A 15,785-nucleotide genomic window follows, 5' to 3' on the forward strand; every position below is an offset into this window, starting at 1 on the left:
ATTAGGGGCTGAACGATTTGGGGACAATATCTAATTGCGATTTTTCAGACAGATATTGCGATTGCGCTTTGATTTGCGATTAAAAATGTTTAAGTCAAGCGTCAGTTCAATATTGACTGTGTAATAGATTTACAACATGTGATGGAGCATTACCACGTGATACCATCACAATATGAACTGCTCTATATATTCTAATGCAAGGATGAGACCTTAAAAGTTATTCATTGCTTCCAACATACATTTATTAAAATGTTTTCATTGAAATAGAACTATCGAACATAGAACAATTGTTAAGTTAAATAAATAAAGTTATAATACAAATTTACAATTCCAATAATAATAGGACTTTTCAAATCGCAAAAAAATCGCAGCCTTTGCGATTTGCTATTTCGCATTGTTTCAAATAGCGATTTCGATTAGAAATCGATTAATCGTTCAGCCCCAGCTGCTATCGGTGCACTCGCAGCGCTGCACCGGCGCCACCTGCAGGCGAGCGGCGTGAACGCCCCCACGGGCACCGCACGCACCTCGAGAGCGCAGAGAAGATCTGCCGATGCTGCCCCGATGGTCTCACCACCAGAGCCTCCTTCCTTCTGCCGGATCTCGCAGCTGACACAGAGCCGACACACGGCCTTCGCGATCGGGTCTCACTGTCTCCCGTCATCACGCCGGGCAGCGGTGGCGGTGGTGGTGGCGGTGGTAGCAGTGATGGTGGCGGTAGTGGTGGTGGCGGCGGTGGTGGCGATGACGGTGGTGGTAGTGACGGTGGTGGTGGCGGTGGTGGCGGCGGTAGTGGTGGAGGTGGCGGTGGTGGCGGTGGTGACGGTGGCGGCGGTAGTGGTGGTAGTGGTGGTGACAGTGGTGGTGGCGGTGGTGGTGGCGGTGGTGGCGGCGGCGCATGCCTCTAATCTGGCACTGTGTGGGGGGCGAGGGTTGGTGGATTGCACGGATGCCGTGAAACAACCCTTCCCGTGAGCGCTTAGGTGCCAACAGCGTGATGGAACGGGGTATTGGCCTGTTCCGTCTGTATGGGATACAGTGTTGCCCCCTTGCATGCGTGGGTTTCCTCCGGGTGGTTGCTCCAGTTTCCTCCCACGTTATATGGGCTCATGAATAACACTTTCATATGTCGAGGGCAGCAGAGCTTGGGCATCGGCTGACCGCGTGGCTGCCTCTCTCCCCGCCTGCTTCCTCATTCTTCCCGAGTCGTTCTCTCTCTCTCAAGCGTGAGCAAATGCTGTGGTGGTGCGTTACAGCTTGAAATAATCGTTCGTTCGCTCGTTGCTCAATCCGCTTGTCATGGTGAGGGTCGCGGCCAAGTTGCAATAATAATAATGATTGTTGCTTTGAGGGAACACAGCTGAAGAGGTTAACCACCGTGGAGATGGAGCGACCAGGACACAGCTGACGTGCGGAAGCGAGATGGATGATGCGATGGCATGATCGTGAGAAGCCATCATCCAGAAGCGAATGAATCGGGGAAAATTAATTACCACCGTGGAAATAATATCAATAATAATACTCATACGTGATCAATTCCCTGCGACATTTCCTTGAGAGATGTAATGGGATTCGATGACGTGTGAGAAATAAAGTGTTGCCGTTGTCAGTAAAATAGCGCAAACAATAGCAATTGTGGGTAGCGTACATTGATTTAAAAAAAAATAAAACACACCCAACTCTAAACAATTTCCACAACCACCTTTATCCCCACCCCCAAGACAAACCGTACAAACGTGAATGACAATCTCAATATTAACACCGCCACCACCACCACCCAGATTCCCCTGTGAAAATAGTGAACGCGTCGCATGTTCCTGACGACCACGTTTTGAACGGCAGTAGAATCAAGGCTACATCAAAATTAACCGTCAAGAAAATCTCCACCCCCCCCCCCCCCCATATTTATTGCAAGTTTTATTTCCGATTGAACCCAAAGCATCCCCCCGTTGTTTGTTTTTTTAAAGACTCGACATCATTTGGTACTAGAAGCACATTCAAGGGGCGCGCTCCCACGTTATTGACCGGTGCTGCCGGCCCCACGACTGGAAGGTCATCAATTCAAAGGTCATCAATTCAAAGGTCAGTCGCGGGTCCACTCTGCACCACTTGTGGGAGAGATGAAAGGTGGATGTTCAGTGGACACGACTCGCCCCCTGCCATGGGAACGTGGGCATTTCCGCCACGAATGGAGATGTCATACTCGGTTGAGCGTGGAGATAGATACTTGGACTTGATCTGAAGCCATCGATTCTGAACACCACAACAAAAACATCTCCCTGGTCGAACACCAAGTGATTAGCTACAGCGTGGTCCAGATGTATTGTGACACCCTCCCCCCCCCCCCAATCCAATTCTATAAAACTTAATGTTTTTAAAAGTAAGGTTTATTTAAAACAGAAATATAGAAATTAATATGCGAAGGCAAAAAAATGTTATGGGTCAATTAATTTGGGGTCACAAGGCATCTGGACCACCCTGTCTATGCACAGTAAAGCACTTTCAGAAGCAAGATAATGGCAGTGAAGATTCAAATCTTCACTGCCACTATACGGGAGTACATCTCCTTTGGAAAGTCAAAAGCGATCGACACCATGAACAGACAGGTCTTTACCATGGGAATGCGGGAAACGTCCTCCGCTGGCTCTACGAGGATTCGCCGAGAGAAACGAGAATCGCCCCCGTATATTGACCTCACTTCGTGCCACAGGGCTGGCTGGGGAGTACAACCAAACCACCTCGCTCCACACGGGCCGCGACCACACGAGGCCGAACGCGTCGACACGGCCCGCAAGCCACGTACGTCCATCGCTGATAGCGTCTCAGTTGCACCAGTTGGGTACTAGAAGGGGATCATTTGCCCGATCCACAAATACGAAGGAGGAGACATCGTCACATCGGTGACACTCCCCGCCGCCGCTGCTCCTGACGCGGTTATCTGCTGGCTTGACCACCTGGATGTGAAATTGTAGTCGTTGCCTCTGCATCGACATGAGTAGCCGTACGGGAAGAAGAAGTGGGAGGAGGGAGGAGGAGGGAGGAGGAGGGAGGAGGAAGAAGAATTGCTCTTTGGTTCTTTCGGTAAAGTTCACGTAGGAAGAAAATAAATTAAATGATGGAGTACGACGTTTCGATTTCAACACAAGCAACCGTCATCAGGTAGAACTAAATTTGAGAGAGAGACAAAACACAGAGACGGAGACACACAGACAGACACACAAGCAGAGAGAGAGAGACAACACAGACACACAGACAGACACACAAGCAGAGAGAGACAACAAGACACACAGAGAGAGAGACACACAACATAGACACACAGAAGATACACAAGCAGAGAGAGACAACACAGACACACAGAGAGAGACACACAACATAGACACATAGACAGACACACAAGCAGAGAGAGACAACACAGAACCACAGAGAGAGACACACAACATAGACACACAGACAGACAGAGAGAGACAACACAGACAGAGAGAGACACTCTCTCTGTCTGTGTGTCTCCGTGTCTGTGTTTTGTCTCTCTCTCAAATGTAGTTCTACCTGATGACGGTTGCTTGTGTTGCAATTGAAACGTCGTACTCTATAATTTAATTTGTTTTCTTTCCACACGTGACTTTACCGAAATAACCAAAGAGTAACTCCTGCAGTCACGAAAGCTTCAAATCAAGGAAGAAGAAGCAGAAGGAAAGACGAGGAGGAAGAAGAATATTTCCAATTCTGGCAACAATGCTGCACTTGTAACGTGCGGGCGCTCAGCCACTGCTGTCGCTGCAAGCGCCTCTTGCAGTGACGGCAGTGATGGAGTTGGGCGAGCTGTATATGGGGGTAATAAAAAAAAACTATTTTTTTATTTTACAAGGTAAGGCCCATTGAGCTGTAAGGCTCTCTTTCAGAAGTGACCTGACTCACAAATGATAGCCCAATGAAGCTGCTTAGCCATGTGGAAATAATGTATTGCAGCACAAATACTCTCAATGCATGTTTACAAATGTGGAGGGAAAAACCGGAGGACGCGGAGAAAAATCCACGAGACCACAGGGAGAGAGACACCGCAAACTCCAAATCGACAGCAGGTGTCAGGGTCGGGATCGAACCGACGACCTGCTGCAGACCAGGCGAGGTAGTTAACATCTCCTAGCCACCGGTGTTTAAACATCTTGTTCGGCCCTCAGTAAGGACAAGATTCCCCACCTCGCGCGTGCCCCGTAGCCGACGCTCGACGATCTCGGAAGAGTTGCGAGCGTCGCAATCAAAAATTCTCCACAGCTCCCTGAAGTGGAGCGACGATCGTGCTGCGTACCTGCGTTGAGCCTGCCGCTGGTGAGGAGGCACCACGGTGGCAAGATTCTAACTACCTCGCCTGGTGGGTACAGGATGTCGTCGGTTCGATCGCGACCCTGTACGCCCGTTGTATATTTGGAGTTTCCATGTCTTTGTCTCTCCCCGTGGTCGCGTGTATTTTTCTCCGGGTGGTCCTCCGGTTTATTTCCCTCGACGTTAACGAATCGACAATCACGCGCTTAAGAGTATTCGGCTACGATAAAATGTCCACGTGACGGTCAGCCACTTCGTTGAGCCAGCGTTGGTGACGGCCAGGTCGCTCCTGGAAAACAGCTCTTGGGCCTTACCTGGTTAAATAAAAATACTTTTGGAGTTTATAGAGTGCCAGGGAGACGGCTCCGTCAGTGGCGCTGGTACGGGAGGAGCGGGCGGTCGAGCGGGCGAGTGGTCGAGCGAGCGGGTGAGCGAGCGGGCGAGCGGGTGAGCGGGCGGGTGAGCGAGCGGGCGAGCGAGCGGGTGAGCGGGTGAGCGGGTGAGCGGGTGAGCGGGCGAGCGGTCGAGTGGGTGAGCGAGCCCTCACAGGACGACGACGCGGTTTTCACGCCGCGCTCGCTCCGCCGCAAACACCAGCAGGTGGCTCCTCAGCGTCTCCCCGGGCCCCGTCAGGATGAGCGACGGCTCCTTCTTCTGTGAAGCAGACGGCATCAATCGTCAGCGTCGTCGTTATCGTCGTCAGCCGTGATTCATCCTCGCGAAAGCCGTCGCCATCTCCCGCCGTCTCACGACGTCGCCGATGCAGCTCGCTCCTGCGCCGCGAACCGATTTCATTGCCCCCGTCGTCTCTGTGTGGAGGGACTCTCGGACGTGTTCCACTTTGGCTCCACGTGTTCCACTTTGGCTCCACGTGTTCCCCTCCCCCCCCACCGCCACCCCGCCTCTCCTTGCTATAACTCTCCAGTGTCAAAATCCGTCTTGCTAATGCGTCACCGCAGCTGCACTGGGGCCCCCATGAGCAGGGGCTACGAGAGAGGTGGGAGGGGGAGTTGGACAGAGGCGAGGGGCGCCTTTCCATTCCTGAACCAGGGCCCATGCTTAAGGCCACACTGTAGATTTGAGGGGGGGCTCGGGGTTGTTATATTTTTTGGGGGGCCCCCTCATTGCATTTTATTATTGTGAGTTATATACTGTACGGGGCACGACGGTGGCGAGATGTTAACTACCTCGCCTGGTATACAGGAGGTCGTGGGTTCAATCCTGACCCCGACACATGTGTATTTGGAGTTTGTGCGTCTCTCTCCCCGTAGTCGTGTGGATCTTTCTGTGGGTCCTCCGGTTTTCCCCTCCACATTTAGAAACATGTCGGTTTAACACGTAGTAGGCTTTCGCGACCAATATCATCCATAACAGAGGTTTTATTTTTGGGTTAGATCGCGTAAATATATAAATGTGTCGTTAAACCCGCCACCACCCGACACAGCCAACTAGTAAGGGTTGTCACGTAAACAGAACGTGGCCAATTCGTCACTAGTACAGCCACACCGGTGTGTTGGAGAGCCAAGCCACAACATTTACAATGAGTACGACGTTACTGATTACTGAGTCAACGTACATTATGCATGTGCATTATGCGAGCCCTTTGTACTTGTTCTTCCTGCCCACTGTGTGTATTAAAATAGCCGTACAACGTTAATCCCTATTGAAGTTTGGTGGACTGTATAGGCATGCATTTAAACAATGTATTATTTGAAGATTCGCTTCCACGCAGCACTAAGTCGCGAGTTATCTGAACTGTTAAAATAAATAGAAAATACTTTTTAACGACACATTTATATACTTACGCGATCTAACCCCAAAAAAACCCCTTCTATTTAGAAACGTGTTTAGAGTATTTGGCTGCTATAAATGTCCACGTGATAAGCCACTTCGTTAAACTATCATTTGTGGCCGGGTCGCCTCTGAAAAAGAGCTCTACATAGCTCAGTGGGCCTTGCCTGGTGTAAATATATACACACAAAATAAATGGTACATATTTAATTTTATTGGGGGGCCGTCTGAAAAATCCGAAGCCCCCTGGGATGCAGTTCCCTGAAGCGGCTGTGCCCACGGCCCCTGGAGGAGTGCGGCGCTCACGGCGACGGCGGAGATGAAGGCGTCGACGAGGAAGAAGTCGGCTCCGCCGTGGCCGCACAGCCTCGTGGTCGCGACGACGCTCGCCGCGTGGTGGTGAGCGGACGACGCCGAGAGGAAGTCGTGGACCCGCACGGGGCCCTCGCCCTCGCAGTGCAGCTCCCCCTGAGACGCGGAGACAGCGCAGCGGTGGCGAGATGTTAGCTACCTCGCCTGCTACACAGGAGGTCGTGTGACCCTGACGCCTGCTGTATATTCGGAGATTGCTTGTCTCACTATCTCCGTGGCGAGATGTTAGCTACCTCGCCTGCTACACAGGAGGTCGTGTGACCCTGATGCCTGCTGTATATTCGGAGTTTGCTTGTCTCATTATCTCCGTGGCGAGATGTTAGTTACCTCGCCTGCTACACAGGAGCTCGTGTGACCCTGACGCCTGCTGTATATTCGGAGTTTGCTTGTCTCACTATCTCCGTGGCGAGATGTTAGCTACCTCGCCTGCGACACAGGAGCTCGTGTGACCCTGACGCCTGCTGTATATTCGGAGTTTGCTTGTCTCACTATCTCCGTGGTGAGATGTTAGCTACCTCGCCTGCTACACAGGAGGTCGTGTGACCCTGACGCCTGCTGTATATTCGGAGTTTGCTTGTCTCACTATCTCCGTGGCGAGATGTTAGCTACCTCGCCTGCTACACAGGAGGTCATGTGGCCCTGACGCCTGCTGTATATTTGGAGTTTGCTTGTCTCACTATCTCCGTGGCGAGATGTTAGCTACCTCGCCTAGTATACAGGAGGTCGTGGGTTCGATGCAGACCCTGACGCCGATTGTATATTTGGAGTTTTCGGTGTCTCTCTCCCCGTGGTGGCGTGGATTTTTCTCCGGGTCCTCCAGGGTTTCTCTCCACATTTAGAATGAACATCACCACGCGTTTTAGAGTATTTGGCTGCAGTCAATTTCCACGTGATAACCCACTTTCGTTGAGCTATCGTCTGTGATAGCCAGGTGGCTTCTGCTCTATAGCTCAGCGGACCTTACCTGTTAAAATAAAACTAGTTTACAGTTTATAGTCCGTCAGAGATGGTATGTTTGTGGCCATCTTCCTCTGTTTTGATCTCGACGGAGGAAGTGGAGATCATAGAGCTACCTCTTAGATCCCTTCAGGTCACGTCTGGTCCACAAAAACAAACACAGATCCCCCGTATAGCCTTAACAGACTGTTGGGGCAAGTGCTGTTAGCGAGCACCTATGAAGGCCGGAATGGTACACGAGGGGGTGGGTGGCCAGCACCACACCCGGCCGCCTTTGTCTCTCTAGTGGCGATGTTTACACACCGCACCAGGTACTCGTTTGAGGCTGAGTCGACCGAGGGGAGGCCCAGGACGGGTTCCAGTAATCGTCACTGGTGTGGGCCGCGAGCGGGAATCGAACTCGGGTCGCCGGGTTCGTAGCGCAGCGTAGCGCTAACCGCTGCACCACCGCTCCCCTCTGGTCCACACACAGTGGGGGGCATCACTTTCACTCGCCTCGCACGTGGGAGGAATGTCTCTCGCGAAACTGTCAAACCGATTGCCAAATTAAGTGAACGAACCAAATTGAATGTGATGATGTTTATTACACACTTTTATTTCACTCACTCTGTTGTTGTATCCTCAAATCTTGTAACTCAATTGTAACCCACTTCCCAATGTGGTCTCGACTGCAAACTTGGTATACTTATGTCATACTGATGACAATACTATATTCTATCATAGAAAAAACATACAGTATATTTTAAAACATCTTTTATATGTTATGTTTCGGCTTGGTCTAATTGTCCACGCTCAACTTACGTTGGCTGTAAATCACCACGGTCCTCTTACGTTATGGCAAGCGTCGGGGCCACTTCCTGGAGTCGTGGAGTTCTTCCATTACTAGTACGGTACATTTCATTAAAGCGTGTTTTAAAAAAAAGTTTGTTTTTAATATTACTTATTTGTGTGCAGTCCGAGCTGAGACCATCAAATCCCTGCACCTCCAGGCTGCTTCCTGCCTTTGAACCCAGGCACGCAGTGCCCCCCCCTCCCCCCGTGTTTGTCTGCACTGGGGAGGGGGTGCACTTGAACTTGATCAGTGCGTTTCCTCTGCAAGGCAAACAAATCCACTCGTCAGCATCGTCAGCCCCGATCAAGCCACTGCTGGATGAAAGCCTGCGCAAGCCGTCAGCATCTCTCGTAATCCACCTAACGCCTGCACTGTCCTGCAATGCAACAATCTATCAAACCATCTCCTGCGCACGAGCTGATGCCATCGCTCCATCTCCACGGTGAACGTCGGATCTCAGTAGAAATTCCACCCTTTTGGCTGCCATTCTGTCATTGGTCTCTACCGTCGCAACATCCGGTGGTCTCCCATACAAGCGCTATCCAGCCCCAACCCTGCTTATCTTCTAATATCTGATGGGACCTGGATGAATGGACACATTAATGTGAAACATATATTGTGTATACAGCATTCCACAATACTCTGCAGGTGCTACAGAGGGTGTACACTGAATGTCAATGTCATTGGCATTGAATGGTACTAGCGGTGTCAAGATCTGCCTCTGTGGAGGAGGCTCGTGAAGGACGCTGTTACTGGCAGTAAGAGGCAGTCGCCCTCCAGCAACAACGGAGGACAGGGGAGCGATGCTCACAACAACGCTCACAACAACGAGCGGAACGCCGGGCAGCTAAAATTCAGCAATTTGGCAGAGTAGGGGGCATCAGCTGATACGTCTGCCAGACATCTCAGTCAGTAAACCCATGGCACCTGGGTCTGTCCCGTGACCTCCGGTCAGCGAGCCTTCGACACTTCACGCGGCCTCAAAGTGCACCTGGCCTGGCACAGGCGCCGTGGTGACGTCACCGCCACTTGGTGGTGAATAGCGGCGGCTGTTGTTGTTCACCAATTGTCGATGACTTTGCCGCGCAGTGGCGGCCGTGCGGCTATGAGTCGGTTGGCTTCAGAGCGCCGGGTCGACAAATTTGAGAACGAGGGGCTCGAATTCGCAATTTCAGCCGCCCGTGATTGAAAGAGGTGTTCGAGTGCACCGCGGCGAGTTTACGGTTTCAGCCTCGTTGCCTCTCATGTAATGTTGTTTTTCACTTCAGTAATTGGGATCTCTTCCAGCGCTGAGAGCTAAAAATCATGGCCGCTGCAAGGTAGACAACTTGGCACGCAGTGGATCACCCGCAGCAGCATCAGCAGCAGCGCAGAGGGAACACCGCTTAACCCTTTGCCGTTGCGAGACGCCTGCAAGTTGCAGGGTGGGGTCCCGTTCACTGCTGAATCTCAGAACGCGCGAGCGGCTCGGCTTTAATTTTATTTAGAGAGGCGTAGCAGCGCCGTTGTATTTAAAGGCATTGCTACTCGCCGCAGAGAACTGTAGCGACACGACCGCACTCTAAGATAGCTGATGCCAAACTGTGCCACGCGCCCTCCCGCGTGGCCTTTTACTTCCGATTCCGTTCCGATGACGTACACGTGCATACACACGTAGTACACGTACATCATCGGAACGGAATGGAAGAACTGACTGCGTACACGCGCGTCATCGGAATGGGAAGGAGTTAAGTGTTCACGAACAAGAATCATGAGACCCTGATGGAGACGCGAGGTTACTGCCTGACTTGCTAAGATGCCCTGGCGGGCTCCAGCAGAGCATCACTCACCTCGTCACAGGCCTTCAGTGCTAGAAATTGGAGATGCAACACAATTGGTCGTCAATTGTTACCAACAGCGTGCCATTTCGTGTGCAGGATCATTGTGCACGCGTGCAGGTTCATTGTGCACGCGTGTAGGATCATTGTGCACGCGTGCAGGATCATTGTGCACGCGTGCAGGTTCATTGTGCACGCGTGTAGGTTCATCGTGCACGCGTGCAGGATCATTGTGCACGCGTGCAGGATCATTGTGCACGCGTGCAGGATCATTGTGCACGCGTGCAGGTTCATCGTGCACGCGTGCAGGTTCATCGTGCACGCGTGCAGGATCATCGTGCACGCGTGTAGGTTCATCGTGCACGCGTGTAGGTTCATTGTGCACACGTGCAGGTTCATTGTGCACGTGTGCAGGTTCATCGTGCACGCGTGCAGGTTCATTGTGCACGCGTGCAGGTTCATCGTGCACGCGTGTAGGTTCATCGTGCACGCGTGCAGGATCATTGTGCACGCGTGCAGAATCATTGTGCACGCGTGCAGGATCATTGGGCACGCGTGCAGGATCATTGCTGGATAAGGGCGTCGCGCGCCGTGCTGGCAGCGAAGGTCATTGGACCATACTTCACCGCGCTGGTCAGTGTTGGTCAGTGCGCGGGGGTGGTGAAGGTGCGGGGCGAGCAGGAGGAAGATGGCCAATGGATTTGTATTCTGCACCGCCCTCTGGTGCCCATGTCGCCCACTGCTCCCCTCTCATTCGCTTTGGTGGTCGCCCATCCGCGGACTATCCAGGCTCAGCGTCCGCTGAGCCTGCGAGGTCTGACGAGATGGGGGCGCGCTCCCGAATAATTAGGTCATCGGTGTCACGTCTGAATTGGCAATACATTTCAACAACAACAATCGCTGTTTCACGATGTATCTCGACAAGAGTAAGGGTTTGCATACCGTAGCACACGTGTGAACGCCGTAATTTCTTCCAGAAAGTTACGTTAAAACAATCACGGACACTGACAACTTACAGAGCTTGGTCGATAAACGCCTCTCTCACACTCCGTCAGTCATGGGGGTTGCTTAACCATACTTCACCACTGTGGTCAGTGCGAGTTGGTGAGGGGACGGGGCATGAACGGTGGTTCTGATATTAACTCGCCACTGATGTTAGCCGTAGCTGAGAAGCAAACTCGGACAGCCACGCTCACAGCACAGTGCACTAACCAATCCACTATCGCTCCACCCACCCCCCACGATTAATAATGATCACTAAACAACCCCAAATAACAATTTGTCTCGTGGTGGAGACTATAAGTAAGAAAATAAACAATCAATGTCCCTAATCAGCCATCTACACGTAAAAAAACTAAATATTACAGTGAAAGTATTTCTTACACGGCCTTCTGGGAGTGCGGAAGCTCAGCAGCATTGATTCAAGACGAGCAAAAGGTCTAGACCGGTTTCGGCTTGCAGTGTCAGAAAGGGTCGGAGACCTCGCCTATAGGATGGGCAGTTACATACCTGTCAAACCCTTATCAGTGCCCTACCTTATTACAGACCAATTCATACCTTATTGGTCACCCCGTGTGCCCTTATAAATATCAACTTTCATCCGACAAAGTCCCATCACAAGGGAGAAATACAAAGAAATCCAATTTTTTTTGTGCCCATATTGAAACGGCTGTTCACCGTATGGACCTGAAAACTCAATTTCCCTGCACAAGAATACGGAGTGAGCCGTATGGGTTGACAGCTGTGCAGTTCCACGGCATTGATGCAAGCAAACCCGACTGGTGTCGAGACACTGCATGTCGAAACCGGTCCAGGGTTGTCCTGGTCTTGAATCGATGCTGCTGAGATAACGCACTCCCAGAGTGTCGTGCGGCTGATGGTTTCTGTAAATAAGAAATGCCTTTACTTTGGATGTGGGAGAGACATTGCTGAGTTACTGTCTTTACATTTTTCACAAAGACGCGAATGATGATTTTGAAAGTGCCGTGACTAAGAAGACGGCCCCGATTTATAAAGAAGGTTTCGTCCCATGGCAGTGACGTGCCCGTGCTGCCCAGGGTGCGATGCTGCGCGCGTTGTGAAATAAATACGTTGTGCATTTGCTCTCCAACACACCGGAGTGCTGTACTCGTCACGAATTGGCACGTTCTGTTTACGTGACAAACCTTACTAATTGGCTGTGTCGGGTGGTGGCGGGTTGAACGACACATTTATGTATTTGCACGATCTAACCCCAAAAAAAGAAATCTGTATTATGGATGATATTGGTCGCGAAAAGCCGAACGTGTTAAACTGACGTTCGGAATGCTGACATGCTGCAGCTCCCAGAAGAAGGTCGTGCGGCTTGTGAAATAAATACTCTGAGCTGCTTTTGTGGAGAGCCGGGCGCGTGAAGAAGACGTCATTGGTGCACTCGCTAATTGCGTTGCTCGATCAACAGGGCCACCGAGGTCTCTTGCAAACGAGACTGTGAAGCTGCTACGGCTCTCTAACACGGTTTAGTAAAGGACGGGTGAATTGAAATTAAGCGGATCATAGTCGGTGTGTAAAATAAAATAATCGCAAATCCTAGCGGACATGGTGAGCTACCACTTGAGAACAGCAGATGTCAGCCGACACCGGGAAACGGCAGTCACGAAACCGTCGCTTGCAAAAACAAAATAAATGACCCCGTTTCAACGTGTACCACGCGCGGTAGTTCACAACGTGTACGACGCTGGGTAGTTCACAACGTGTACCACGCGCGGTAGTTCACAACGTGTACCACGCTGGGTAGTTCGCAACGTGTATCACGCTGGGTAGTTCACAACGTGTACCACGCGCGGTAGTTCACAACGTGTATCACGCGCGGTAGTTCACAACGTGTACCACGCTGGGTAGTTCGCAACGTGTACGCATTGTCTGATAATGTACACATTGTCTTTGAAACTGATTGGCCGACACCAGCGACAGCCTTCTTTCGGGCCTAGTCTCACTACCAGTGTCCCCACTTCCAGTGTCAGACCAGAGAATGCCCAAAGGCGAACAGTACAAAGACAATGCTACTATCAAAGCATTTATAGGGGGCATGTTGCTGATGCTGCTGCTGTGAGTTTGATCTCAATCGAGCGATCTGCAGTGGCATTTTTCAGCACTGGGATGTTTTGGTAAATGCAAGTTGCATTTGTGTGGGGGAGTTTTTTTGTTTTCGCTACGGAATCAAACTGGAGAACCCGGAGGAAAGCCGTGCAGAAGAGGGGGAAAACAATCTCCACGCGGAACGGTACACGGCTCAGGAGTCTGTTCAAAATGAACACGCCGGTTCCTAAAGAAGTGCCCGGCACGTGCAACGAAACGTCGCACATCGTGCCGAACAACACGCGGGTACTAACCCCTGAAAGCGCATTGGTGAGAGCTGCGCTGACCATCGGCCACGTGAGCCAGCGGTCGAGCCTAAACCCGACCGCAGTCCTGCCTGGCCTCTGAATCTACAGTCAACGGTCAAAGCATCCCATCCTGCTCAGTCAAGTACTGGGGTAGGGCTCGTATTCATTGGTGACCCTGAGCAGACTGTGGAAATTCCACATTGCTATGGGAAGGGGGCAAAAGTTCTCCCATAAGAAAACCTGCTTTAACTTTGCACAAAGATATTTAGGCTCACTAACTTTGGCCATGCAGATGGTTGTCTTAAGACATTTACAGGCCTATTTGCCGATCAGTGATTCAACTTGCCAAATGAATGCCACTCTGTGGAAGACTGAGAATGGTTGTTCTGTGGTTGGACTGGTCTTCGTCATGGGAACGCGGAATTTCCACCACCGTCACTGCCACTGCCCTCGTGCTCATTTAAGCAGAGATATGTTTACATCTGACCAATACGCTTTCATAGAAGTATGCCGTAACGTCTTGTAACAATGTCCTCACAGTAAAAAAAAAAATAATCCATCGTTTTTTTACCAATTGTACGGTCACTGTCAAGTCATGAGATGAATACATTTCAATTCGAGGCTCCGCAACGTGCAATGAATCACCGTGCACCGCCTCCTTCTAAAGCCACTTCAAAAGGGAATTTTATCCACAGAGCCGCATGCTGTGCCACGCTCAGGAGAGGAGCGTTTTTCCGGATCGCCGATCGACTATTTCAGGAACGTGAAAGCCACAGCGAGAGGTACTGTATACTGGATGCGGGTGTTGTACCAGCTACCAGCTGCAGAAATATTTCCCAGGACACTGACCGGGACATGCCTGGCCGAAATCAAGCGTGGGTCGCGCGTCAATCGAACCAAAATGTCAAAAATCTCAAAGCCGCAATCAGCCAAATTGCATGGAAACCCGTCAAATTGTGTGGAAACCCAACTTCAATACTGCGCCGAAGACTGAGATCGTAAACATCCCCACGCTTGAGAACCCGGCTTCTTCGTCACGGAAGCCTAAAGCTGGATTTGGGATGTGGAATTTCCACCGGTGGCTGGAGCCGCCAAAGGTCATTCATCCACGATGACGCGGCAGTCTCTGGGCGCTGCACTAATCAACCCGGCGACCCAAGTTCAACTCCCGGCCACAGCTAACCCCAAGTCAAGAGCAGAAGCCATCACGCAAACTCCGGTCATCCTCGCAGCAGCGGATCTTGGCTCAGCCATCGAACACAGATGGCTACCGCATCGCGCGCTTTAAGATGCGCTTCTGTGGCCGTCTGGAACGCTCTTCCTTCCGATATTAGGAAGCCACTGGGAGCTATGCACTTTTAAACCATCTCGATTGAAAACTCGTTTCTTTATAACTCATTTTCTGTTTAGTTTGTTGTCCATCCCCCGCACCTCTCCCATTAGCACGGTTGGCTATGTACGGTGCCAAAGAAGTTCAATGTATATTAATAAAAGTCGTGAGTGCTATTTAAACCGGTCCTGGTTCCTCCATTCACAAACCATCATTGGCCAAACCGGCACTGGTGGTGAAGTATGGTGAAACAAACACATGTGACTGGAAGGCATGGGGAGGCTTTCATTAATCAGTGGCTTGATAAAAGGGCTATGCGTTACATTACACCATTTCACATTACCGTATTGTTATTGTGTCATGTGACTGTAATCCACATCTAATGCTAAAGGGAGACGCCACGTAAGCGGGTGCCTCGGTGGCAAGATATTAACTACCTCACCTGGTATACAAGAGGTCGTGGATTCGATCCTGACCATGATGCCTGCTCTATATTTAGAGTCTGCGTGTCTCTCCCCGTGGTCGCATGGATTTTTCTTCAGGTTCTTCGGTCTTTCCCTCCACATTTAGAATTAACAACATGCATTTAGAGTATTTGGCTGCATAAATTTCCCACATGATGGTAAGTCACTTCGTTGAGCTATTATTTGTGATAGCTAGGTCGCTTATGAAAAATAGCTACAGAGCTCAGTGGGCCTCACCTGCTAAAAATAAAAATAGTTTGTACTCAATGTACTCTCACCAGGTCTTCGTACGTCTGCTGCCTCTCTGTGCGTGTGTACGCGCTTGTGCCGCGCCAGTAGTGTAGCGCTGCGCTACGAACCTGGCGACCCGAGTTCGATTCCCGCTCACGGCCAACATCAGTGACGATTATCTGAACCGGTCCTGGGCCTCCCCTACGTCGACTCAGCCTCAAATGATGCAGTGTAGGTGCTCGCTAACAGCACTTGCCCCAACACCTGGCGACGAGCGGGTTCTGGGTGAGCGAGGGGTGGCGAGCG

The 15,785-nt window shown here is 51.0% G+C and overlaps 1 protein-coding gene across 1 annotated transcript in view; it reads right to left on the reverse strand.

Annotated features, from left to right (window-relative positions):
• Positions 1-1,686: 1,686 nt before the first annotated feature.
• Positions 1,687-15,785, reverse strand: part of LOC116947028 (putative oxidoreductase YteT) — a 338,553-nt gene continuing 324,454 nt past the window's right edge. The window contains exons 13-15 of the mRNA XM_032962395.2: positions 6,418-6,579; positions 4,868-4,974; positions 1,687-2,981 (exon numbers count right to left, since the gene is read on the reverse strand). Coding sequence (XP_032818286.2) covers positions 2,843-2,981; positions 4,868-4,974; positions 6,418-6,579 — 408 coding nt within the window. The 3' untranslated portion in view covers positions 1,687-2,842. The remainder of the gene's footprint in view (positions 2,982-4,867; positions 4,975-6,417; positions 6,580-15,785) is intronic.

The sequence above is a fragment of the Petromyzon marinus genome, chromosome 28 (assembly GCF_048934315.1).
Source record: "Petromyzon marinus isolate PM22_M1 ecotype Great Lakes invasive population chromosome 28, UKy_Petmar_22M1.pri1.0, whole genome shotgun sequence".
NCBI lineage: Eukaryota > Metazoa > Chordata > Hyperoartia > Petromyzontiformes > Petromyzontidae > Petromyzon > Petromyzon marinus.